At 39.2% G+C, this 27,264-nt stretch overlaps 1 protein-coding gene across 5 annotated transcripts in view; it reads right to left on the bottom strand.

Annotated features, from left to right (window-relative positions):
• LOC113641011 (mediator complex subunit 13L) overlaps nucleotides 1-26,372 on the bottom strand; it is a 96,825-nt gene extending 70,453 nt beyond the window's left edge. For 3 of the 5 annotated variants that reach the window (XM_027143589.2, XM_027143612.2, XM_027143605.2), the window contains exons 1-2: nucleotides 25,014-26,371; nucleotides 9,336-9,573 (exon numbers count right to left, since the gene is read on the bottom strand). In XM_027143589.2, coding sequence (XP_026999390.1) covers nucleotides 9,336-9,573; nucleotides 25,014-25,085 — 310 coding nt within the window. In that variant the 5' untranslated portion in view covers nucleotides 25,086-26,371. Of the gene's footprint in view, nucleotides 1-9,335; nucleotides 9,574-25,013 lie in introns of all 5 variants that reach the window. The other 2 variants (XM_027143620.2, XM_027143596.2) reach the window with 2 other exon arrangements.
• Nucleotides 26,373-27,264: the final 892 nt, after the last annotated feature.

The following is a 27,264-nucleotide window of genomic DNA, read 5'->3' as shown; positions in this document are numbered from 1 at the left end:
GCGCCTAATAATCCGGTGCGCTTTATGTGTGCACCGAGTTCCAAAAATCTGTAAAAATGTTGTTGTGCGACTTTGGTAAGCACTCGATTAACTGTCTGACCATTTCCCGCTGACACAGGGACATAATACGTACGCTGGCAGCGATAAACCAATCAGAGAACATTACATAATACGAACAGTACGTACGCTTACCTCCGCCACGCCTCCGGTAGGTATCCCCCAAAAATGGCACCAGTGAAGAGACATGCTTACGAGGCACAATTCAAACTACAGGCTATCAGTTACGCGGTTGTAAATGGGAATAGAGCAGCTGCGAAAGAATTCAACATCAATAGTAGAATAAAGTTTAACTAAACTCACTGTTTTGCTTCTGTTACCTTTTTTTTTGTAGACCGTATGTTTTAGCATGCGCCTTATAATCCGGTGCGCCTTATGTATGGGTTAAGTGCAGAAATAGACCCCGTAATTGAGACTGCGCCTTATAATTAGGGGCGCTTTATAGTGCGGGAAATACGGTAATTAATAGTGATCTTTTGACACTTTCTGGTCTCTTCAGCACATGGGTTCAACACAGTGAGATTTTCAGTGGGTGTAAGGCTGAAAGTAGCACTGTGAGAATGAAACTGATAAAAAAAAAAACACATCACACACTCGATACATAAAGGAAACGCCTCTAAACCTCACACGCTCAATAACAATCCAGACGTTTACATGAGAATTTCCCTGCAATTAATGAGGAATTAACACAAGGCAGATATCAAATCCCAGAAAGACCAGAAGTCAATCCAGGAAGTTTTTAAACAAGACGACGACTCTATGGCTATTTACTCAATGGCACGCTGACACATGTTAAGGCGGTTATTTTAATACAACAACAGGAGGAAAAGCTTAACACTGAGGAAATGCCAGAAAAATTGCCCTTTTCTGCCAAAAGGCAAATTTCTCATCAGATTACAGGAACGGTCCTGGTTTTGTCCCTTTTGAGGTAATCAGCAGTAGACAACATGGTATAAGTAAATAAAATGACACTGATCGCGAATAAGGTTTCATTTTTCTAATGAAAATATCACCAAATCCACTGATTTACGTCAATCGGTGTATAAGTGGACCTTACTGAGCACGAACAAAATAATGCTGAAATATATAAAACAACAGCAACACAAATCTGCAAAAAAAAAACAACAACAAGAAAAATAAAAAACAATAACATTGATGTGGTTGCCAAGTCTATTTAAAATAGTCCCAAATTTTATATTGGACTCTATACAATATTTCAATAGATAACATCATGATAATTCTTGATTCTGATTGGATAAAAGGTTTTGATTCATTTACTCTAACCCCAGCTCTGATAGCTTAACATCTACGATGCAAATTGCTTTAAGCTTCTAGTTACTTATTCTAACGTTATATAAAGCTAAAAATCACAAACCTGCGTGGCGAAAGTTTCTCATTAATGGGTTAAAATATATTTTGTCATTGCTGATACAGTGAAATGTTTTGGGAGTGTTTTTTAACAGAAAGGAGTTTTCCACTACTTTTTTTAGCTTTGAGAAAAAGAACAGGCTTTTGATGAAGAATATAATAATAATAATAATAATAATAATAATAATAATAATAATAATAATAATAATAATAATAATAATAATATATGTGATGTAAGGAAGGTGTGATCATCATTGATGATGATCTGCAATGTTGTACGTAACTCTTAATGGAAAGACTGTATAACATGACATTCAAGTTTTTCAAGATTTTAAGGTTTGTTTTTAATTATAAAAAAAATTATTATTATTATATTATTATAACAAACCAGGATTAAAACCAGCCGTTTTCCTCAACAATTTTTTCAAAGGGTCTTGTATTATTATACCTTGTCATAAATAAAGGATTCAAGAATTCACTGATGTTCATAAAGTAAAAAAATAAATAAACAAAGTCATATATATATATATAAGTATATTTTATTTAGATGAGCAACCTAACAGGCTTTATAAAAATCTAAATATTTTTCTCAGTGACAGAATTTCAGGGTAGGTACGAGGGTTTTTACTACAATAGACAGCACACCCGAAGTGACCCAAAATCAAGATGGCTCTTTTAAAAGAATTGCGCTCTAAAGACTCGGATCAAACGTCTACGACTACAGCGCCGGAAGACTCCCGGCGATTTTCATAAATTCTGGGGCACCATGATTTCATCCTCTGCTTCTCTCATTGACCTCGGATACAAATATACTGAGAGGGCAGGAAATTGACTGGCTGTCACGAGAAAGTAATATAGTTTTACATGGTTACTGTATTGCTTGTCTCAAACCAAGGTCGTATATGAAAAAGTCATTTACATGCAGGAAGTCTTGATAAGCGGGATGATTTCTCTACACTGGTGTTTAAATGCACACTTGACCCAGGTCCCTTATCCGTTGTTGTTGTTTTGTTTTTTTGTTTTGATTTTTTATTCTGTTACTTTGCTCCGATATTCATGAACTGTGCCATTCAAAGAAATTTTGGTCCAACTAGGGCATGAGAAACAAGCGAACGCTGACAGACATCTCAGCTCGCAAAACGTCTGCTCAGGCGAGGCTAATAAAACCGGCACGCTGTTGCAGTATTGCTTCACCATTTGCATTCGGAGCAGCAAGTGAGTCACAAAACTCCACTTAACACACACTTGGGGGCCACGTCCTGGCTTCCTGGTGCGTCACCAACAACCTTGAGCACTTCTGATTGCAGAAGCATGTCTCACACTTGTCATATGATTACAGAGTAGAATAACACTTCGCACGTCAACGTAAACACTTTCGCCCGAAATGCTAAGCAACAATGATCTGTTTATCGCGATGATCATCATGTGTTTTGAGTAGGAGTGGAGAGGTGACTTGAGATAAATTAATACACACTCACTGGACACTTTAATAGGAACACTTAATGATCGTACACCTGCTTGTTTCGCCAATCGTGTGGAAGCAGCTCAGTGAACAAAACCCTGCAGATGCATTTGAAGAGCTTTTGTTCACACGGTCTCCGGAATAATGGAAAATGTGATCTCTGTGACTTTGTGGCTGCTGGTGCTAGACATAGGACGAGTTAGTGGTTTGAGTGTTTCAGAAAGTGCTGATTTTCAGTATTGCCTATCATGTGAAAATGTTCAGTGATTAAAGCTTATTTAAATATATCATATGTTCATCTTGATAGTAAAATAGATGTGGATATGACCTAGTTATGGTTCTCCCTGCTGCTCCCAGTAAACCAGTCACCATAATTACACACTGGATTACTGTTTAACTGAAATAATAACAATAACAAAATATTAACCAACACGTGTAATAACAGAAATTAAAAAAAAAAAAAAGTGCAATATTACATGTGTGCAATATGTCTATTAGCGTGACTACTTACTCGTGGTCTCTTTTTTCTTCTTTGTATTTATACATTGTGTGGTGTATATATTGTATATTATATTATGCCTTTATTATTTTTATATATTTGCATTTCTTTCTCTTTGCTGCTGTAACAGAGAAATTTCCCCATTGTGGGACGAATAAAGGTACGTCTTTAGCCCTATTCGGACGGGATTAGTTTTACGTGGGGACGTGGAGTAATGCAATTTTACCTCAGGACGTCTGTAATATTAATTGGCCAATTCGCGCGGGACAAGACATCTCAGTAAAACTAGCAGAAGTGGGAGGGGTAACTCACTTTACGTACCACAGTAACCTCCTTGTCGTCATGTGCGTATGACGTCGCTTCCTGTTATCACGTGCGCAAACAGACAACATGGCGCCTCCATGCTTGCAAAACGCGCCAAAAACTACTTTTAAACAGGAAATGACAGAATTTTACCGTGCATATTTACAGCGGGTCAATTCGGACGGGATTAGTATTACCTGAGGTAATTTTTCCGGACATTTTTACAGAAGGTAAAAGTCGCCGTAATCTTTACTGACATTGTCCGTAATGATTACCGAGATGGCACATTCGGGCTGGACTAGAATCGCCGAAAAGCTCTGGTAATAATTACTTTACCCCCACGTCCCCACGTAGAACTAATCCCGTCCGAATAGGGCTTTATCTTATCTTATCTTCTGCAGTTAACTCAGAAGGCATAAACCTCAATCATTAAACAGAATGCGAAGACACATTTCCGCAGCATTCTGTAGGTCAGAACGAACGGCTTGACAGGTCTGAAAAGATGTTTCTTTGTCAGACACAATATAGTATTAATGCTATTATATTTGTATTATATTTAAGGAAAGACAAAAGACTAGAGGCTACTTCCAAAATGACTAAATAAAAGTTTTTCAATCTGTTGTGTGACACGTCCATTATACAAGTTTCTGTGAATTAGAATGTAAACATAATACAAATCTCTAATACGCAGCTAACAGATTTCCTCACCCTATCAGATTTAAGTATTCAACAGCTGTGGTATAATAATGTGTAATAATAATTAACATTAATAACAACATTATTACTAAAATGGTGACTTGCTATTGTATGTAGCAATCCATTTAACCACTTAGAGCTTTTTCGGTTGTTAATCATAAAGAGCATTATTCAGTAAGCTCTATGAATTATTCAGCAGCTACAATAAAAATTATAGCAAACCGAATGTTACGAGAGTGAGGAATGTAAGTCAGGACTCGCCATCAGTGGCCGATACAATGAATCATGAAAATATCTAATTGGTTGAATGTAATTAGTATGAAAAATGCTTCGTGTTCCTTTATGATGTGCTTATGCTGAACCAGTCAAGAACTGCTGTTATTTTTATAGAAATAATAATAATTTATGTAAGATTACATAAATGAATAATACTAAAGAAATTTATAGGAGAATTCAAAGCACTCTTACAAAGTAATGTAAAAATCACTGCACAACCAGCCATGAGATCATAATCATCATCATCATCATCGTCGTCGTCGTCATCATCATCATCATCATCATTATTGTCACTGAAAGCACAATGAAATTTTTCTAGGGACAAATAAAAGCAAATTATCTACTTGCCAAATTCGCTCCATGGCCTGAACTTACCAACTTGACTAATACGCAGTGTCTTATCTCTAAGCCTTTTGACTGTAGACTATCACTCACTCTCTCTAACACACACACACACACACACACACACACACACACACACACACACACACACACACACACACACACACACACACACACACACACACACACACACACACACACACACACACACACACACACACACGGTTCTGCCTGCCGAGCCTGGACTCCACTTCTTAAGCCTCTCAATAGCTGGATAAGCGCTAGTCTGTAGAAGGTCAGCTCAGGGTGCAAGCCCCCCATTAGGTGATGCTCAGGGCTCCATTCATAGTCCTGCCCTTCCATGACCCCTTCTACAAAGGTCACTTGAAAGAGAAAAGAAGACTGTGGGAAAACAAGAGTAGACTCTGACATTCAGTGATTTTTTTTTCTGAGTAAAGCAATTGCTGCGTTTGATTAAAAAGTGTAACTTAGTATTTCTGAATTAATAAAACTGCTCTTACTTTAGTGCCCTCAAGTTCAGCAGATGGCGTATCAAAATGTCTGCTTACATCAAAAGTAGCACTTCTCTTTTAAATGAGATTTGAGAGAGAGAGAGAGAGAGAGAGAGAGAGAGAGAGAGAGAGAGAGAGAGAGAGAGAGAGAGAGAGAGAGAGAGAGATTATGCAACAGTGTTACAGAAGTACCTGGTGTAAGTTTTTTTTTTTAGGAATAATAGCAAAGAGGAAAAGGACAGATTTGCAGTGAACTAGCAAAAGTCGTCATTTTGGAGTGGTTAGCGGTTCAGGGTTCATTACCTGTTTCATAGGATTCTGTGTTAAAAATACAAACAACTTTTATGTTTATGAACTTTTATTTTAGCATATTTAATGATTTTAGCATATTTAATGAATGGAAAGAATGATAAGAATCACCATTTCTTACTAACCTGTCCAAGCTAGGTGCTAAGTGCTAGCTGCAAACATATAGTTCTAGACATAGTAAAGCTAATCATTTTTAACTTATATGTGCCCAATTTCTTTCCAAATTTGTATAAAATCTCATTACACAATATTAAAATGAGCATTTCTCAATTGAATTAAATATATTACAAATGTAACATGAAATACTTCCTAAGTTTTGCTTTCAAAACTCTACTGAAATGAAATGTTTGCTAACAAACGCTTGTGTGAATATAATGTGAAAAATAATCATTAAACTACCTAATTATTAACCCTAGAATGTACTTAAAGGTTAAGAAGGTATGAGGGTTAGAGTTAGGATAAGAGTTAGGTAGAGTTTGTACTTTTTCTTACTACTTTTTTTATGTAATTAATTGAAAGCTGACCGTCGCTAGTTTATCTCTGAGATGTTTCACTAGATCAGGGTTGGACAAAATGACAGAGGAAAGAAATTGAGGGAAATTCACGTTCAAACTCTACCATAGGATTGTTACTCTTACATTACATTATGAATCTAATACCCACATCTCCTGAAATATTTTGACAAGCGAGACATGCTTGGCATGATGGCAGCCCGGGCTAATAAGCAATGGCACTCACACAAAGGCTGAAAGGCACGACTTAAGGCTTCACATCATCTTTCCCTCCAATGTGATTATTACAGAGCGACATTATCTGCCTTTTATTCTGCCACTGTCAACAATCGATGAATCTGGCACCAAGAGACAGCAAAACGGGGTATACTGTAAAGATTATTGGACTTAACCTTGTCCTGTCATTTACTCAATACAGCCGAGTGACACAGTTGTGTGTTGCATGCTTAGGTCTGTAAACTGCGATAAGCATAAATATATCTAACTAATTATCTATATAATTTCTCTCTAGGAATGAAATGTAGACTGCTCTGAACCAGAGATAAGGACTCAGATTTGAGATGCACTTAAGTGAACATTGATTGACTCGCAAATGGACTCGACTCGACTTGAGCTGAATGAGCTCCAGAATTCTGAATACTTGCAGAAGGCAAGCCGGTAGAAAGAGTCAGGCTTCACTGTCGTTTCCTGCCAAGGACACTCTCACTGACCTAGCCATTTGCTCTCTTGAGAAAGAGAGGAGACGAATACTCTCCTTCTTTGTCATGACTTGCCAGAAAGAGAAGCAGAACCCATGCTCAACCTGCCGTAGCAGAAAGTCTACGGCGTAGAGCGAGGGGTGTGTTTTTCTACTGTGCAGAAGCCACTCACCTCACTGCACAATTTCCAACATGCCCACAAAGACACTCTGCTAAGGGGAAAGTGCATGGTAGACGAGTCTCATGCTAATCCGGTGAGTCACCAAACTATCTTTTGCTCTACACACTTTTTATACTTATATCATTTGGACAATTGGTTTGTTTTTTAAGTACTTATCTAGACTGTACATTTACGGCATTTGGCAGACAACCCTTGTCCGGATCGACAAACATTTTATCTCATTTAATACACCTGAGCAACGGCCAAGCGGTGGTGGCTTGATGGACCTGGGGTATAAACCCACAATCTCATAATCTGCAGTCCGTTGTCTTAACCACTGAGCCACCACATCCCCACTAGTCATAGCGAGCTCAAAAGCCCGACTTTAGGGTTCCAGTCCCACATATCACCTTGGGCATCTTCAAGCCTTAACTAGTCAGACCAGTTAAGGCTTCAATTTTTGTTGTAGCCAACCAGTGCAATGGTTGAAAGCCATTAACCATAGCACTCCATTGTTGAGTGTGGAGACATATGTGTCAGCACATTTGTACGGTAGCTACAGCCCAAGTACCCAGTTGCTCTAGGAATCCCTTTGCTTCAAAATGACTTGTTGGAAGATGAAACATTGTATGGAACACTCATTGATTAACCTTGACACAAACCATGATACTGTACAAATCCCAGAAATACACTATATAGGCAAAAATATGCAGACACCTGATCGGGCGCTAGAAGAGTTCGAACTTGTTCCACCTTGACAATACCCCTGTGCATCAAGCGAGGTCAAGGAAGACATCGCTTGTCAAGGTTGGTGTGTAAGAACTCAATTTGTCTGCACAGACCCCTGATCTCGCAGACTGAGCAAAATCCCCACAAGCACACTCCCCAAAATGTAGTGGAAAACCTTCTCAGAAGAGTGAAGCTTGTTATAACAGAAAAGAGGGAACAAAATCTGGAACAGGATGATTAACAAGCGCATGCAGGTGTGATTGGACAGGTTTCCATATATACAGTATTTGGCCATGTTGTGCTCTTCCATTTCACAAGTATCACTCATCCCTCACATTCTTATTCCCTGTTGAAAACCATGGTTTCCAGTTCCTTAAATGAATGATCACCAGCAACCGTTCCATCACAATTTCTAGATCTAGAAGGACAATTCAGATGTATTGCTTTCAACCAAGGACCTTCATGTATGTCAAGGATGCAGGAAATTTCTGTACCATTACATCAAGCCATTGAAGATTCTTCAACAAATCGATGACGTGACCTATAATCACGGGATCTTGGAACAGGGGACTTACGCTCCCTGTTTAAAGCCTTGGTTCCAGGCACTTTAGATGAAGGATCAGCAACATAATACCATCTACAGGGAACTTCTGGATTTTTTGCTGCTCACCTGAAAGAGATTTTCACTTGGGGGATGCTGGCTTGGGTGACATGTAACGTGTGCAGACGGACATTTTTAACACTTGTTCTTGAAATGATTTGTGAGAAAAATTCTTGCTGTGCTCTAATAATTCTGTTTTTTCCACCTTCCCCCAATCAAAAGTCCATTGCTATGGTCAGTAGTTGTGAGATCCCCAATGAGCCATAAGATAATGCAAATGCCTCTATAAATAGTGTAGATTCAGCTGATCCTACTTTCAACGAAACACTCAGGGAGTCGCACACCCATGCGAAATCAAACTCTCTCTCTCTCTCTCTCTCTCTCTCTCTCTCTCTCTCTCTCTCACATCTGTCTGTCTCCCTGTGGTCCTGCAAATCCTGGGGAAGAGCATCTGGAAAATGATACAGCTCCACTTTTATCTCTAGAGTCCATTTCGAAGGTTATACAGGCTTGTCGTAAAAGCTGCATGCATTATTAGCATCATCGTAGCCATAATATGTGTAATAATAGAAATTAGGCCAGTCCTGCAACATCCGTTTAGGGGCTCTGATGAGATGAGGTAGAAAGAAGTGTGCGTCAGCAGTTAGTGTGTTCTTGAAAACCCCTGTCCTTAACACAAACATGGACACACTGTGAAAACTATCAAGACAATTGTCCGTCTCGAGAAATGAGTAGCCAGAGCATACAAACCCACCGCACACACAAACAAACACACAAAGAATCTCTTGCGTTATTCCTTCAGCAGCCTCACCTTCGAGCTCGTGGTGTATGATGTCACTCAAGTTGGGTTCGTCGCCCCACCAGAAGATCCAGAGCTCCTTGGCGTCAGGTTTGAGTCTACGTCGCCAAACACACAGCAGGTTGGCTTGCACGCAGCGTGTAAAGCTGCACAGCACCGGGTCGTCCTGTGCCGGAGCCGAGATCACGGGTCCGTATTCGCCGCCGCCACGGAAGTTGTACCAGCGCCATTTGATGCCCGTCAACTCCGCCTATCAGGAACCAAAACAAAGAAGCTTAAGTACAGAAGAGGAACCTGCAGTTTCACACTGAGGAATGTTACAATATACAATGTAAAAGCATTTATTTTGTAAAGGATTGATTTCATTTGTGGATAAAAATTTCTTTTTCCTGAACTAGGCTGCAGTAAATATGTTTTCAATACCGTGTAGTGATTAAGATGCAACTTTGGTGTTAGTTGGTTTTAGAAAGTAAATAGAAATAGGGTCGTGATAAGATAAGGAAAAAACAGAAACATTCATATTCATTCGCTCATTTTCTACCGCTTATCCGAACTTCTCGGGTCACGGGGAGCCTGTGCCTATCTCAGGGGTCATCGGGCATCGAGGCAGGATACACACTGAACGGAGTGCCAACACATCGCAGGGCACACACACACTCTCATTCACTCACGCAGTCACACACTATGGACAATTTTCCAGAGATGCCAATCAACCTACCATGCATGTCTTTGGACCGGGGGAGGAAACCAGAGTACCCGGAGGAAACCCCCGAGGCACGGGGAGAACATGCAAACTCCACACACACAAGGCGGAGGCGGGAATCGAACCCCCAACCCTTGGCGTGTGAGGCAAACATGCTAACCACTAAGCCACTAAGCCACCGTGCCCCCCATAAACATTCATATTTGTAATAAAAATAATTTCTTTTCCCATATTTTTATCGAGCACTATTGCTAACATTTACTTGGTCTGTAACAATGGAAAACTCTATGCTTATTATTGACCCCCCCCCCCCCCAAATCTACATTTGTATTAAAAAAAATCAAAGAATTACAAACTAATGGATGTCTCTTGTCTGTAATAACAGTAACCGCTAACGTTAACTGTTTAATCTTGCTTGCAATCACAGTCATGTTATGAGTAAGACACTTCCTTACTGTTACTCAAGCAGTATTTAGACGACCACGTTTAGGCATGATTTTCTTTCATTAACAATAATATATTTTACTTTAATTATTGTTTTTGACAACTTTCCCCACTTCTGCTGGTGTTAAGCCCGTGTTAACAACTATTAAACAACGCTCTCTATTACTGATATCTACAAAATCAGACAAGAGCTCTTTGGCAAAGATTCTCCAGATTAATTCACATGTATCTATTAATGGTGTGTTTATGAACCTCGTTTCCTGGGTAGTCTTTTCCTAAAAAATACCGTTGCTGTATAAATGCTATAAGGATTTTCATATGGTGTCGAAACAATAGTTTCTTTTAGATGGAGTTACAAAAAAAAAAAAAAAAGAAGAAGAAGTCTTAGGAGCAGAAGCAGGAAAAATAAAGAGAGCAGGAAAAAGGAAAGGGAAAACAGAAAAAACCTCAGCCTGTTAAGAGTCGAAATCTGGACCAGACGATTTTAAAGAGTAAGGAATAAGTAGACTGACGCAAAAAAAAAAAAAAAGTGAGAGGAGGAGAAGTCAAGGAAAAAAACGGTGTGGGAGAGAATGAGCGAAATCCTGTCAGAATGAATCACTCGCTATTTGACGTCTCCTTCGCACGGCTTGATGGAAAGCCGTATGGTAGTCCCGGGCTCTGTCAAACACGGGCTGACACTTGGCCTATTGATGAGTAGTCAAAAGAGCAGCACGCAGACGATGTTCAAATAGAGATATCGCTGTGTTTGGTGGAAAAAAGAAAAAGAAGAAGAAAAAAAATGCAGGACATCGTGGGTTCAGAGACAAGGACAGAGATTTGGGGTTGTGGATATGGAAGATTTCTTTGAGAGCTAAATAGATGACAGGAAGAAAAAAGAAATTGCACTATTACTTTATTAAAGACTTGAAGCAATAAAGAATTGTGCTGCTTATCTGTCTTTCTGAATGCCTGTCTCCGCGTTTATTATTATGAGAGCCCTTGCTGTAAAGCGCAATCCTAATACACACAGAATAATAATGCACATTTGAAAGGCAACACATTTTCTTAGCCCTCACTTTTAACATCATTGCCAAATATCACTAATAAAAGCATCTGAACTGTTACCTGAGTAAGAGTAAGACCTAGCACGTCCAGATCAAGTAACGCGCCAGTCATTACACGGGATTTAAACCCAGCCGTAGCAATGATGAAAATCTCTTCGGTGTAAATAAACAGAGACTTCTGTATTAATTCATTCTGAAGGTTCGACTTCAGTCTGTGAACGAGTTTGAGCAGCATGTTTACAGTAGTATTGTGGACATGCTAGGTGACGCGGCGAACATCAGCAACTCATTGCTTTACGGAATACGGCTATATAATTCCTTCGAAAAGGAAAAAAAATATATTAAATATGATATATGTAAGAACATGTATGTTTTCAAATATTAGAGGTTTTCAGAGAAAGTCACTTACTACATTTTACTATGATCGTTAGTTAATGAAAGATTAACATTAATTTATTTACATTTAAATTACATTTACATTTTATTTACAAATCTAAATTCTTCTTGGTTCACTATATATTCCCATTATTGAGTTACTGCCAATAGACCACCATTGCAACCTGGCCACTTGTGTTATAGAAGGTGCTGTGAAATTTATGATAAGGTTTATATACGTGTGTGTATGTGTGTATGCGTGTGTGTGTGTGTGTGTGTGTGTGTGTGTGTGTGTGTGTGTGTGTGTGTGTGTGTGTGTGTGTGTGTGTGTTTGTGTATGCGTGTATGTGTGTGTGTGTGGGGGGGGGTACAAGAAGGAAGAGAGAAGATAGGAAAAAAAGACTGTCAATTATATATACACATACACACAAATACTCTCTAGGTCCTAGCTTTAATCACAGAGAGTGCACAGCGGAGATGTAAACACTGGCGTGTCGGCACCCATGAACAGCCGTGACGTTGTGAACGAGGCCGTAGGGAACGTCACAGAACTGATAGCATAGAGCAGGCTTTTAAAACCAAGAACAGCCAACATCAAATGTCAACCGGTGACACTTATAAACAAAGTGACAGTGTTTGCCATAAAATCGGCTAGGAAATGTCTTATTTTTTAGTTATCACGTGTGGATGAAGAGGTTCATGTCCCAAGACCTATCATTCAATAAAAAATTGCTTTGGGGTAAATCTTTGTCCCCAAAAGCTCCATTCATAACACCAGTTGCATTTGTATTGCACTTCTGTTGTTGCACATGTGTCAGACCCAATTTCTGCCCATTGTTGGTATATAATTCACACTATGGTGCTGGTGAAATCCCAGATTTGATTGTTTAAAGGCTGTTTTCTCTGCTGGCTGTAATTTAGATGACAGGATTACAATAAATATTTGTCATGTCTACGTGTAACAGCATTCCCTGTTGTGTTTGAGCGTTAATCTCTTCTATAGATTAAAATTAACAATATCAGTATCAATATAAAGAAGATGATATTGTTCAAGATATAAATAAATAAATTTGTTGTAAGAGATTTTGTCCTGTTGCTGCAGTAAATGATTCACACCCTGATTCACATTCTATAGTTGTTGGTTTTCTTTTTTTTTAAACTTTAAATTGTTTCTGCTTTGCAATAAGGGAAGATTTAGCTTTGAGCCATAATTCTGATGTAAAGTGTAAGTAAATTATTTCCTATGTGCCTGTCAAAGCTTCTTTATAAAGAAATCACCGGCTTATCTCCCCAAAAGAAAGCTGCACTGAGTCTCCCATCTCAACTCTTGTGCTTTCCATCAACAACCCCCCCAAACACACACACACATATAGACACACACATACACACACACACACACACACCTTTGTAGCTGTTGATTCTGGGAGGACAGGGCTAGCTCTACAATGTTACTGTACACTTCGAAGAGATCCCTGTATTGTGAACAAGCTCAGTAATGACACACCACGGGGCTGTTTCAACATTATCTTTTTAATACATTTCCAAGGTCAATATAAAAAATGAGACAGCAGAGCCTGAATTTGGCACAGCAGCCACTAGCCCTTAAGACCTTTGTAACAGAACTGCCGAGCCTTAAAGGCCATTCAGTAGCAAAGCTGTACAAATCTACAGTTCTCTATTTGCTATTTGTGCACACCCCAAAACATCCTAAAAGTGCACAGCCTTAAACATGGCAGCTAATAGCCATGGATGCCTTTATAATAGAGCTGCACAGCCCTAAAGGCAACTCTGTAATAAAGGGGTACAGTCATATAGGCCTGGTCTTACTAGATGTGCACATCCCTGAAAGTCCCTTTTTTCTAGGACTTTACAACCTTAAAAATACCTGTTTACTTCAGCCAGCTCTATAGAGGCATTTGTAATAGAGCTCTACAGAGCCATAAATTATACTCTGTAGTATAGATGTGAACACTAGATATACACAGCCCTAAAGGTTCCTCTTCACTAGAAGTATACAGCCCTAAATGTCTGTCTTCAATAGATCTATACGTACAGCCCTAAAGGTCTGTCTTCACTCAATGTACAGAGCCCTAAAGGTCTGTCTTCACTCAATGTACAGAGCCCTAAAGGTCTTTCTTCACTCAATGTACAGAGCCCTAAAGGTCTTTCTTCACTCAATGTACAGAGCCCTGAAGGTCTGTCTTAACTCAATGTACAGAGCCCTAAAGGTCTGTCTTAACTTAATGTACAGAGCCCTAAAGGTCTGTCTTCACTCAATGTACAGAGCCCTAAAGGTCTGTCTTCACTCAATGTACAGAGCCCTAAAGGTCTGTCTTCACTCAATATACAAAGCTCTAAAGGTCCCTCTTTACTAGATGCATACAACCCTAAAGGTCCACTACTATACAGCAGCAAGAAGCCCTAAATGCATCTGTAATTGAAATAGACCACCCAAAATCCATTCTGTAATGAACCTGAACAGAACAATAGATACATTGTACTAGCGGCTCAAGGCCCATAAGGCCCTGTTTTACTAGAGGCATAAAGCCCTAAATGTCCTTTAACAGAAATATATAGCCCCTCTTCTTTAATGAAAAGACACAGCCCTAAAGGCTCCTCTTTCCTAAAGTACACAGCCATAATGTCCCCTGTCTTTAGCAGAAATAAGCCTGTATAAGCTGTCTTATGAGAGCCGACAGACCTATAGTCCATTTTGTAATAGTGTCATAATAGTCAAATGTTCCTATTTACTACAGGTACAACGCCTAAATGCAGCAATCTAGCAGTAGCCACAAGCATCCCCAAAGGTCCCTCTCTACAGCAGCCAAATGCCCTAAAGACAAGACTGTAACAGAGCGTTAGAGCCCAAAAAACACTCTGTAGTAAAGCCTCACAGCCATAAACACCCTTTCTAATCTAGCAGCACAATCCTAAACGCCACTGTTATGTGTGATACAGCCCTAAAGGTTCCTTTCCAAAGCTACAAGCAGTTCTAAAGGCTACTGTCTTCTACAAGAGCACAAGACCAGTCACTAATGGTGCGCTCTGCTACTACAGCTGTAGTGTCCCAAAGGGAACACTATAGTAGGGCTTAAAGCCCCTCCCTTAGCAGTACAGCTCTAAAGAGCCCTCTAGGCAATGCTTTGATATGTCAATGTTTCTGCCATACTGGAAGGGACTGATTTGACTGTAGGCCAATGGGGAGATGCAGGTCTACTGTAATAAAATATATTGTGGGAGGAAATGTTCACATATTGCAAATAGTGAAAATATAAAACTGTTGCTATTTTGTTGAAAAAACATGTACAAATTTTAGCAAATCTAAAAGAAATAAAATCACAAAGTTAAAATGCAAATAACCTGGACAAAAGCCAGAGAGTGCACACAAGCAAAGAGGTTAATCCTGCTAGGTAGCATTCTTACTAGACTTCTGTTGTGATGCGTCAAATGAGCAAAGAGTTCGGTAAGTTGTTGAGCAGAAAACAATCAGTAAGGAATTCATACGATGCCTGTATACAATTGTTTGATTTTTTTTTTAAAGAGCCGGTTAATTTTGCCCTGTTCTTTCTGAATAACATAAGCAAACATTTAAACTAATAATTTACACAAAGCACAAAACTACAAGACAAGCGCATGTTTGCCAGAGCAGGTGTGTCACATTTAGGCAAATTTACTCTACGACAACTGTGATTTATTTGAGGAAAGTCAACATGCACGAGCGATAGAGACTTTATCAAGATTAGCAAACAATGTTCTACCTCATACGTGAGAAAAAGTGACACAGCATATCACTCAGAAGCTAACCAAAACGAAAGTGAAAGAAGAAAACGGAGGAAACGTTAGGCTTGTGCAGAATGGTATCCGCTTTGCAAGCTGTGACACAATAAATAAAAGTGCTACAACGATTCCTAGAGATTGTAGTACAGGCATCTTGTGCAACACTCCAGGAATAATAAAGCCAAAACTTGTGGTCTCATGTGACATTGTCACATTGCATGCAAATTTAAATACTGTCCTAAACCAGACCCGATGATGGAATGATGGGGGAAAAAAAAGACAGAATTACAATGTTTTAATGCAAGCAACACGTATAAGAGCTAAGGGATTTCGCTGAGTCTATGGCACACTTTGGCATTCTCTAACCAAGTGCCTTGCTGCTCCATTGACTGAACAGTGGAGCGGCCCTTTTGTTATCGTACCAGGTAAGCAAACACAAAAGTCCCCATTCATAAAAAGCCAACATGCGCTCTCCAAAGAGCCGGCTTCAGAGGGAGCCTGTAAACTGTCACAGCAGTGAGTTTATGATTAGATACACGAAGTCTACTACGCCGCTGAGAGAAGCCGTTTATCACGCTGGGGATATACTGAATAATACAATCCGGACGGAATTTTACAGTCGGATTATAATGGCACTCTTGTTAGATTATATTCACCTACCCACACTGCATGTGTAATTATATGCCATGTAATTTCTATACAGCTTCATGCTATGACATTACATTGCATTGCATTACAGTGCAATGTTGTGCATTGCTGCTAATTATGCTGGAACAAGGGAGTGGTACTAAGTGATACATATACAATGGTGTCAGCCAATTATGCACAGAAGAAAAGAAATTAAAAGATATAAAAGCCGGAAAAACAGGTCCTCAATCTTGGCGTGGCACTGAAACACTAAAACACAGGACGAGTGCGTATTTATCTGTCAGTACCTCCCTCTGATTATAGCTCCCAAGGAATTCATGTCAAACAATTGAAAACAAGTGAGATAACTGGAGAGAAACATGTCACCCGTCGTAAATACAGACGCCCAGGCGGTATTTCACAAAGATCAAATAGTAGTGAAAGTTAAAAAGGCTGAACAGTGATCATTCCTGGACACTGTTGTGTTTTATTTTCCATGTGCTAAGAGTCCTCATGCTTCTCTGGGGGTTAAAAGAGAACAGAGAGGAAAAATGTTTGTTAAAAGGAAGGAATTATACTGAATATTGGAATATACTCAGTGTATTAAATTATTGTAATTAATTGTATTCAATTCATTTGTATCTATAATTCATTTTTAACCATAAACATTGTGTCAAGACTTTAAATAATACTCCACTGTTTTCAACCTTATCTCTATCTAACATCAGTAGCTTCTGTGTAGTCATAAACCACAAGAATTTCAACACAAAACTTTTCATAAACTAAAAAAAATGTTTATAGAAAATACCTCGTCATCGAAACCCTTTTAGTCTGTCAATAATGTTTTACCTGAAACATATTTTTGGTACCACATTCTAAATATATTTTATACATGAGGCTCTAAATCACTTTTGTCCTTTGAATTATGATTCAAACCTTTCAGAAGATTTAAGAAACCAAAACTTTGTCTGAGGAAAACTAAAAATAGAATCTTAATATCAGAAAGACGTACAAGTTAAAAACTTGGATGAGAAAAATTATATAATGTTAATAAACCACAATAAACCTTATAAATATTAAGTGAATTAAAAACTTCTTAAGAAATATCTTTGATTCATAATATCTTTGAAATAATGTCTGTCCAGAATAATCACATACGCCATGTGCGTGAGGGATAGATATTAAGTTCAACTGCTGCTTAAAATAAAATATTCTGAGATAAACTTAGTGTCTTAGATGTCTTAGTTTGAGCATAAAAACAAAACCATGCTTTAAGCCCTATATTATTACTTACAATACTTAAGAATAGTATTTGCATATGTTTAAACAAGTTCGGATAAGCGGTATAAAATGAGTGAGAGTGAGCGAGTAAACAAATTCTCTTGATTTGGGTTTTTCTGTACAGTTACATTGAAAGCAGAAGAGGAACTGGCTAGATCATCTCATCCTTGATCCAACAAAGGAAAAAGCTAGCTGCCTTTTCTCAAGAAGGAGGAAGACTGACTTCCTGCTGTTTCAATGACCTCGCTTAAGTGGAAAAGGACTTGGCAAACAATTTAAAGCCATCAGAATCAGGTTAACCTGATTGACTGCATCTGGTTCGTCCATGGATTTGATTTTGGGTACACTGTGCAGAAACTAGGCTAACAACACAGAATATATGTGTCCAAAGTATAAACAATTTAAAATATTATAATAATGTTTGATAACCATGTAATTAAATATCATATTATATCATATGTATTGCTTTTAAACATATTTTGCTTTTTTTTTTAAAATGTGATGCTGCCACAGTGTAGAATTGAAATCTATTGTAAATTTTATTGAAATTTTAAAAAAGTGGAATTTGGAGATTTGTTTCTGTGCTTTGTTTTTGAGCTACATTACCTCAGCTAACTCACTAGAAGAGCTACATTACCTCAGCTAACTCAGTACAAGAGTTACGTTACCTCAGCCAACTCAATTAATAAAAGAGCTAAATTACCTCAGCTGACTCATTTAATGCAAGACCTACATTACCTCAGCTGGCTCACTTAGCACCATAGTTACATTAACTCAGCTGACTCAGTTAGCACCATAGCTACATTACCTCAGCCGACTCAGTTAGTACAAGAGCTACATTACCTCAGCTGACTCAGTACAAGAGCTACATTACCTCAGCTGATTCAGTTAATACAAGAGCTGCATTACCTCAACTGACTCACTTAGTACCATTGCTACAGTACCTCAGGTGACTCAGTTAATACAAAAGCTACATTAACTCAGCTGGCTCACTTAGCACCATAGCAATCATATTTAAGTAAAACAAAAATAAATAAAAGTAAACAAAAAAATGAGTAATTAATAGAAAATTGGGATTGTGTTTATAATTTCCTATGGGTATCTAATCATTTTTAATTAAAAAACAACAACAACAACAACAACAAAAAAACCACTTAATTGAATTGTTATGGGAAGTACTACACAGAAATAATGTTTTCTCTAAATTCTACCTGATATGATTGTTCCTCAAAATGTAAGCATCCTGGGTTTAAAAATGTGAATTCTATTTTAGATAAGCGTACTTGAATGCAAAATGAAGTGCCTCCATTTTCCCCCTATCTTAGTACATAACAATACATATACTGTATCTATTTCAGATTCCCTACAGTGTCACACTGATAACCGTCACACCCATATATTTGGGGCACAAAGAAAGGCTGAGAGTCAGGTGTGCAGCACAGCGCCATGAAGCCTCTCACCTCTACAAGGCATTCTGTGATGGGAATATTCGGCTGCAAGGCGTAGCGGGGATGTGGCCCTACAAGGTAGGAGTAAGAGACCTAATTAGAGCAGTTTGGTGTCCCTCGGGCAGAGCGATGGATGGATGTGCCAGTCAAGAGATTCACCTTTCACAGAGGGAGGGGCTGGCTGTGGAAACGAGCCAAAGTGTGACAGACAAAGCTCCCTGGAACCCTAACATTTGCACAAAGATACAAGTCAAGCACCATAAAGCAGCTTCCTCTAAGTACTGGCTACCCTAAAACACTATCACTGTTTAGCCTGAATTATTAACCAGGCAAATAAATAAAGCAGGGCCTCCTTTACCAGATTCTCTCCGGTGTAACTTAATTAACTCTGACAGGCATGGAAAGGAAGAAGAGAGAAGGAGAGAACAAGAGAAGAAGGGTGGAGGGTAAAGAAAGGGAAGTAAAAACAGTTGCTAGGCAACATATAACATCTGTAAGACTTCAGCAACTTATTCAATTTTCAGGATTCAGTCTCCAGGGTTACAGCAGACAGATAACATTGCAGGCTGTTTAGGGATCTTTTTTTTCCGATTGACTGCAAATTACAAAGAGACGTAATTCCTGATCTTCAGCGTTCCACTCACTTGCCTCCAGAGTATAGTTTCTGACACCTAGTGCTCATTTGTGCACTCGGTTTGTAAAAACATAACCATCTCATGACTACCTGACTGTATAATCTTACTGTAAATTCATACTGGTTAACAGTAATCCAAATAAAGTCCTGGCCAGAGCAAGTGCTGAAGGTTTAGGGGATTTGCTGAGGTTTGATTCGAAAGTCGAGGAGGGGAAAAAAAGCTGGTGCAGAAGATTACAAGCTTGTTAGGCCTCAGTAGTATAATATTCCTCAACTGAATGCCTGCATGTAATAAAGTATGTGCATCAAAGTAGCGACCTAAAGGGTACTTAGACACTAATATAAACAACATCCTAAGTATGCCACTTTAACCATATAGGTTTTTTAACAAGAGATGCGTTCCTTGCTTGATACAGATCTTAATGGTTTACTTTTTATTTAAACAACATATTTTATCTGACTTAACGCACAATTTGATTCCTATTCGATTACCATATTTATATAATAATCACGGTCATGTTGCACTTTTAACCATCTATTGTTACACTTCCTTTTATGGGATGTCTGCAATACTGGTTGAGTTTAATGTTAAAGCAGCTATTAAGAGTCATTTTTTTTATATTGTCTTGAGGTTAATAAGACAAAAATACAGTCAACTTAAAATCTTGATATCAGCTTAAAGATTTTCCCAAGGCACGGACACTGTAGACTCCTTCCAAAAGTGTTAAATAAAAATCTTCTTAAAGATTACTTTATTATCTTATAAAGGTTAGATTAACCAGTTCAGATTATTTGGTGCTTCCACCATACAAGTCCCTTTGAATATAGAAATAAGAGCAGCTGATGCTTTTAAAATTGTCAAATCAGTCACAAGAGGTCACGTTTATCTGAAGTTGGAAAAACCAAACCAGAATAACGTGGGAATTTCAAACCAGTCAACTAGCAAGCCTCGACCTGCCGCAGACTGCCCAAACCTGAAGTCTAGCATTTGCATATAGAGTGGGTGTGGCCTTCAGTTCAGCTGCCAAAACTGTGAGTGAAAGCACCTCCAGCAGCAAAGACTGGATGCTAATGACTCCTTTATTACACCCATATTCAATGTGGTACCGATCAAGTTCACTTATCACAGCATCTATGAGTCAAGACCCTTGGGGTGCTCTATGAACTGTATAATTAGGCAAAGCATACTTTATTCATATACATCCACATAGCCACATTACTGTTCTTCATAGGACTTCCCATGGTGTCAAATTAGGGCATCCTACTAGATCCTTGCTACTAATTCAAAGTTATTCAAAACCTACTACTCGGTACACAGAAATTAATCCATAAAGGGATTACATAATTTGGGATATTCCCATTCATTTAAAAAGTACACAGTGACCTCAACTGAGACATATTTTTAAAAAAGGGAACTAGGGAATTCTCTTTAATACCCTTTATAATGATCTCAAACCAAAGCATCCCTATTATGGAGCAAGAAAATTTGCTCTCCTGTTGTGCACATACTGTATAAAATACTCATTTCAGTAGATCACTTAGACACAATGGTATCATCCACTGTGTCAGATTAGGCTCTGGAGATTGCAGATGAGGCCTTGCTGTGATGCAATTTGGTTAGAGCGACTCCACTGTCTAAAGTCACCAGAGTCAGAGACTGGAAGCATCCAATGAGACTCAAATTTAGAGCCATCAATACAACTTTGAAGGGCAGCAGACTGTCGGCAATGGCGAGGACAATCGCCATCCGTTATCTGGGCTTCGCGTGCGTGCGTCTTCCTCTCTGCCAATTCTTCTTCCACTACTCCCTCGTGTTGCACCACGCGCAGGAGCACCAGCAGGCTAAGAATAGCACACACAGCTGGCACTGCAGGGCTTACATATTTCACACTCACATCGACTCCTAAATATCAGCCACACACAGATACACACGCCCATACCCACAGACCAACACAACGGATGCTCTTTAAACATACTTCAATCCCTCGACAGGCTTGGGTACCCTGTGATCCCCGAGCTCCATCATCTTACAAAGAAGGATTTATTCCTCTTTTTCCACAAAGCTTCCATTCCTCTTAATCATTGTGCTTTGCCTGGCAGAAGCGACAAGGCTTGTTAATGGATCAATTTCTTTCTAGTGTACTAATCTGTAAGAGGTGAAGATGCTCATAGGGGGAGTTGGATGATGAATATTACTCCTAAGGGGAATTATTATGAATAATATTGCTTGCAGCAAGCCTCTGAGGTTGGTGTACCTCACCTTAGAGGACAACAGTTTCTCTGTACAGTGAAAACTGTAAACTGAGGGTTTTCTGTAAACTGAGGGTTTAAGTTTAGCATGTTAGAAACCCCAAGATAATAATCAGAGTACTTCATCTTATCAATAACAGTTGTTATAAAGGGATTATACCTGCCTATTTATTCCCATTTAGCTTGATCTTCCATTTTTACTACTACTTCTTGCATAATTTGACAGTCTGGACAGATATTAGAAAAGCACCATGGTGGCATTTAGCTGGACCAGTGTAACCCAACACCAGGGAAGCTTTAGCAGTCCGGTGACATAGCTGAGACCTTCAAGTTTCCTGTCCCACTGGATACCAAACCTCCACAAATCTCAGCTATCTAAGGGAATTCCTTCCACCATTTTTTTTTCAGCTTCATGTTCTTTTCACTCTTTTTTTGTCCTACTGGCTGTGTCGCAGAATTGTTTCCAGCCTACTCACAGCTCACTGTCTGAATACAGTTTGGTTAATAAGCGCCTTTTAGCTGATCACATTATTCTGCCACTTGACAACACTTCATTACCAACATTTCGGTCAGAGCAGCCCTGTTAGGTCAGACCACAGAAATCCTTAAAACCATAAAAATGAAGGAGAAAAATCCATCACGAAAGACTCGTGCATTAATCGTTTAAAATAACGCGCTCTTTGTGATGTCGAAGATTTATTTTGGAATGAGGTGATGTTTTTAGGCTAAACATCTTTCACAAGCACACAAGTTGGTCTGTTTTCACTGGCTAACGGTTTGCTACATTAGCGCCAGCATTTGAAATTCATCTCAACCTAAAGAATAGTGATGGAGTGATGCAGCAGCACTTTAGTCCTTTAGTCTGTCCAGTTCTCTCACTTCCTTTTCTATTTACATTTCAACCAAAAAGATCAGCTTCCCAAGATCCAGCTTTCATACTAAAACCACCATTGCTGCCATCAGGCTAGTTATTTCATAAGTCAAGTCTTTGCTATAACTTAGTGACATAGCTGTATTGACTGTCATTGAAAAATATCAAGTGAGAAAAGAAGCTTTAGCTTTTAGTTTTTCTGAACAATACATAAACACTCTTACTGTATGTTCGATTTTATCTCTCTCTAAGAACACCATTGTAACTCCATTAGCAATGTGATATAATTGCAATACGTGACTTATAACTTCCGACAGCAATAACAAAAACAGCATCGACCATCAAATTATCAGCAGAATCTCTAGACACATCATAACAGTTGAAAAGAAAAATATCAACACTATATTCAATATAAGTGTTTCCCTTAATGCATCTCAAATGTGTCAATGTAGCACGTCTTTAGAAGCCCGTGAACACGTGTACGTTTTTCAGCCTCGTATTTTATCTTCTCTCTTCATATTTCAGTGGTGACTACAACATGAGTCAGGGCAAAGCTACAAAAAGAGAGACAGTTCCTTTCAAACTGGGCCTGGGCCTAAGCTCAGGAAATACATATCACACATAATACTTTCCTAAAGCGAAAACAGATTCCCCAGCTCTCGCTCTCTCTCTCTCTCTCTCTCTCTCATGGTCTTTCTTTTCCTAACTCTGATTTTTTTTTCTCCTCTTGCTAACAGCAGAAAAAAATAACTCTGGAGCTGGACAACATTCTTCAAGCTCAAACCAATGCTCTTTTTTAAGACTCGGCCATCATGTTTTCCTAGTTTTTCCCGAGTCCAAGAGTTTACACAGATTCTTTCAAACTAACAGCTGAGGTTTCTCTGAATTATTTTATCTGTGTTTCTGACTAATGTTGATTTTTCTTTGTTTATTTATTTTATTATCTGCATTCTGTGGTAAATTGTTTAACAAACTGAAGAGAAATGTTCACCTCAGTGTCCTGTAATGTTACTGTATATTTCAACAGAATATCATGGTTGTCATTTCTCTGGGATCATTTACTTAATGTGAAACGAACTCTTAGTAATTCATGGACATAATACAAACAAGGCAGTGAGAAGCACTGATGGGCTTCTCTTCTATGCTAAAAAAAAAAAAAAAGGTCAGTCACTGGCTAAACCTCTCATGTTTCCTCAGGCATTGAGCATTTTTACTTCACAGGAAGCTTAACAAAATAAACTGGGCCATCCCATACATCTCAGCCATGTCTTTAAAAAGGGGCACGACCTTAAGAGCTTGTGATCACATGAGTGAGTCAGATCTGGGGTGTCGATCTATCTCTCTGTGTTCCCTCCAGAATTGGACCTCGTCCTTTACAAATTCTCAAGCCCAAACCCGTCATCTCTCCTGACACTGACTCAAACGAATTTCTTCTATATTTCTCTCAAATCCCTTTAATCCAGACCAGCTCTCCTAATAACAATATGACACATCGAACATATCAGTGCATCATATTTACCGTACATGCATGGAAGATGATGGTGCAATTTAAACACCATGATTGCATGAATAAAAATCACAGCGGAAGAAATTAGGTATGCAAAGATGTGACATGAGACAAGTTTCCATACAGGAGGATGTGCAGCATTCATGACCTCTACAGTGTGAGGGAATCTGGCTTGTAAATATCCAACCCTATGTGTCACTGTTTTCCTTTTTAAACTTGAACACAGTGTAATGTTTTTCATTCTTATTGTTATTTTTGTAAGCTGACATCCATAGCACTGAATTGAAAAAATATATATATAACTAAATGTATTCACTAAAAAAAATGACTCAATAGCAAAATAGATTCAGTTACATATGAGGTTTAAGACTGGTGGCCAAGTTTAGACTAGCCTACACATTAGGAAGTATTCTGCACTACTAAACACTAGATAGGACACATGTGCATATAAAATGATTCTTTAAACTCATTTTCAGCTCAAAAGGATCGCGGCTCGCGTGTCATTGTTAATGATTGTCTAATAACAGTGAGCTACCAGAACACTGCTTCACCTTTGTACACTAGAATACGGCTACATCCCTATCCTAAGCATGAGCCCTTCCACCTCGAACCCTTGCGCACTACCCATAGTCGGTTGAAGGTGTTTTTCGTCTTTAAATGTAAAAAAAAAAGAAATCGATAAAATGATTGAATAGAATATAAAAACACTATACAATAGTCACCGTACCAGAGAGAAAATGTTGGAATGGCAGTCTTCGAGGCTTGCCCCGTTCGCCACCCAATTCGCCGCTGTAGTCATAGTGGTCCGCCGATGGCTTCCTCAGTGTAGGGCATGTCGAAATCCTCGATCGATCTGTATTAGGATCGAGCCCACGGTGCCAAAACGGTTCCGTATTAAAAAAAAAAAAAAAAAAAAGAACGAAAGAAAGAAAGAAAGAGAATGCAAACACAGGATCCCTGTTTATAAGCCTTTGCGAGGGTAAATGATTGTTTTCGAGAAAAGGCGTGATGAAGGTGTGCGTAACGGAGAATCCTGTCCTCATGCAAATCGATTCTTTGTTTCGCCGATCCAGATATGTGCGTAAATACCGGGCCGATTTACACTCTGAAACCGAATCATTGTCGCGCGCGATGTGGCGTGTAGCCGTGGGTTTTTAAACCGAACCAGGAGACACGACGAGTCGTGTCCATGCCAGATTTTTTTTTCCCCTTTTCCTCCTTTCTTCTTCTTCTTCTTCTTCTTCTGCTTCGTCTTCTCTCTTCGTTTTCTTCTTCCCGCTTGATTGTTTTAATCATAAAAATACGATGCTGTAATCACACGCTGCTGTAATCCACTACGGCGGGTTTGGCGTATTTTCCAAGCACAAAAATCCATCCAATTGTCTAAATATTGACCATCGCCAAGTCGCAGAAGTTTCCCATAATCCCAGTGACACGTTTTATTGAGCTGTCTCGGTTAGGAACAATAAACAGAGCGCGAGTGTGTGTGTGTGAGTGAGAGAGAGAGCGCGCGCGCGCGAGAGAGAGAGAGAGAGAGAGAGAGAGAGAGAGAGAGAGAGAGAGAGAGAGAGAGAGCTACCGAGATCCACGGCATTCCGCGCGAGACACGGACACGGAAAAAAAAAAACCCGTGCAGCAGTTGTGAGGTTTTTTCCAAGATTTTTTTGCGTGCGCTATTTATAGCCTAGAATTGCATCGCCTTCTTCTCCACCACGGACACCGTTCCGGTCCTGACAAACACACACACACACACACACACACACACACACACACACACACACACACACACACACACACACACACAGGAGAGAGAGGGAAGGAATGTCCAAATCCCCGTTTCACTTTGTAGCTACACACTGCAGGGCTAAAAATAAAGCCTGACCCTCTCCGATCAGTCACGATGTTCAGCTTGAGGATGCACAGTCGAGCAACAAGAACAACAACAACACACAATTCTACTCAAACGAAAAAAAGTTGTCAGCACCATCAGGAACAGAGCATAACAGCAGAAAAAAAAATCTTCCTTCCTTTTTCTGGTAGATCATTACGAAACGTCCTCTCGCTCACACACACACACACACACACACACACACACACACACACACACACACATTCTCTCTCTCTCTCTCTCTCTCTGTCTCTCTTTCTCTCACACACTCTCTCTCTTTCTCACTCTCTCTCTCTCTTACACACACACACACTCTCACACACACACACATACTCTCTCTCTCTCTCTCTCTCTCTCTCTCTCTCTCTCTCTCTCTGATTTCTTGCCCTTTTCTCAACTTGCTTTGTTTCAGATCCTATCAGTTTCTATAGCACATTTTCCTCTATTGCTTGTTGTATGATTACAGCACTCGTGTCTATAAATCCTCTCAACCAAGCCTGAAATCTAACTTAATAAATAAACACAGAGATCTGTTTAGAAACATGTCGAGGCTGGTGCACAAGAAAAGAGAAGAAAAGAAAAGAAAAGAAAAGAAAGAATATTTATTTGCGCGTGCATATGGACACCCATTAACATTGGCGAGTGTGTGTTTTATAATAAAGCACAATAGTTCTTAGCGTGTGTGTGTGTGTGTGTGTGTGTGTGTGTGTGTGTGTGTGTGTGTGTGTGTGTGTGTGTGTGTGTGTGTGTGTGTGTGTGCACGCGAAGGCGTGTGTGTCTTGGTGAGAGAGTGAGTGAGAGAGAAAAAGTGTGTGTGTGTGTGTGTGTGTGTGTGTGTGTGTGTGTGTGTGTGTGTGTGTGTGTGTACAGTAGCTGGCATATTCTCGCACTATTCACGCATAGCTATGTAATGGCGGCCGCCAGGCTGCCAAAGAGACTCGCTTTCCCATTTAACCAAGCTCACGTGATCAAAGCGCAAGCACACTACCGTATTAAACAGTGTATTAATATATTACAAAAAACAACAACAACCCATTTTGACCTTGCGGACTGTTTATTACAGTAGGACGCCGAGCTCGATATGAAAGCC

The sequence above is a fragment of the Tachysurus fulvidraco genome, chromosome 26, assembly GCF_022655615.1.
Source record: "Tachysurus fulvidraco isolate hzauxx_2018 chromosome 26, HZAU_PFXX_2.0, whole genome shotgun sequence".
Lineage (NCBI taxonomy): Eukaryota > Metazoa > Chordata > Actinopteri > Siluriformes > Bagridae > Tachysurus > Tachysurus fulvidraco.
Note: the sequence above shows the minus strand (reverse complement) of the source record. Positions and strands in the feature narration are given on the sequence as shown.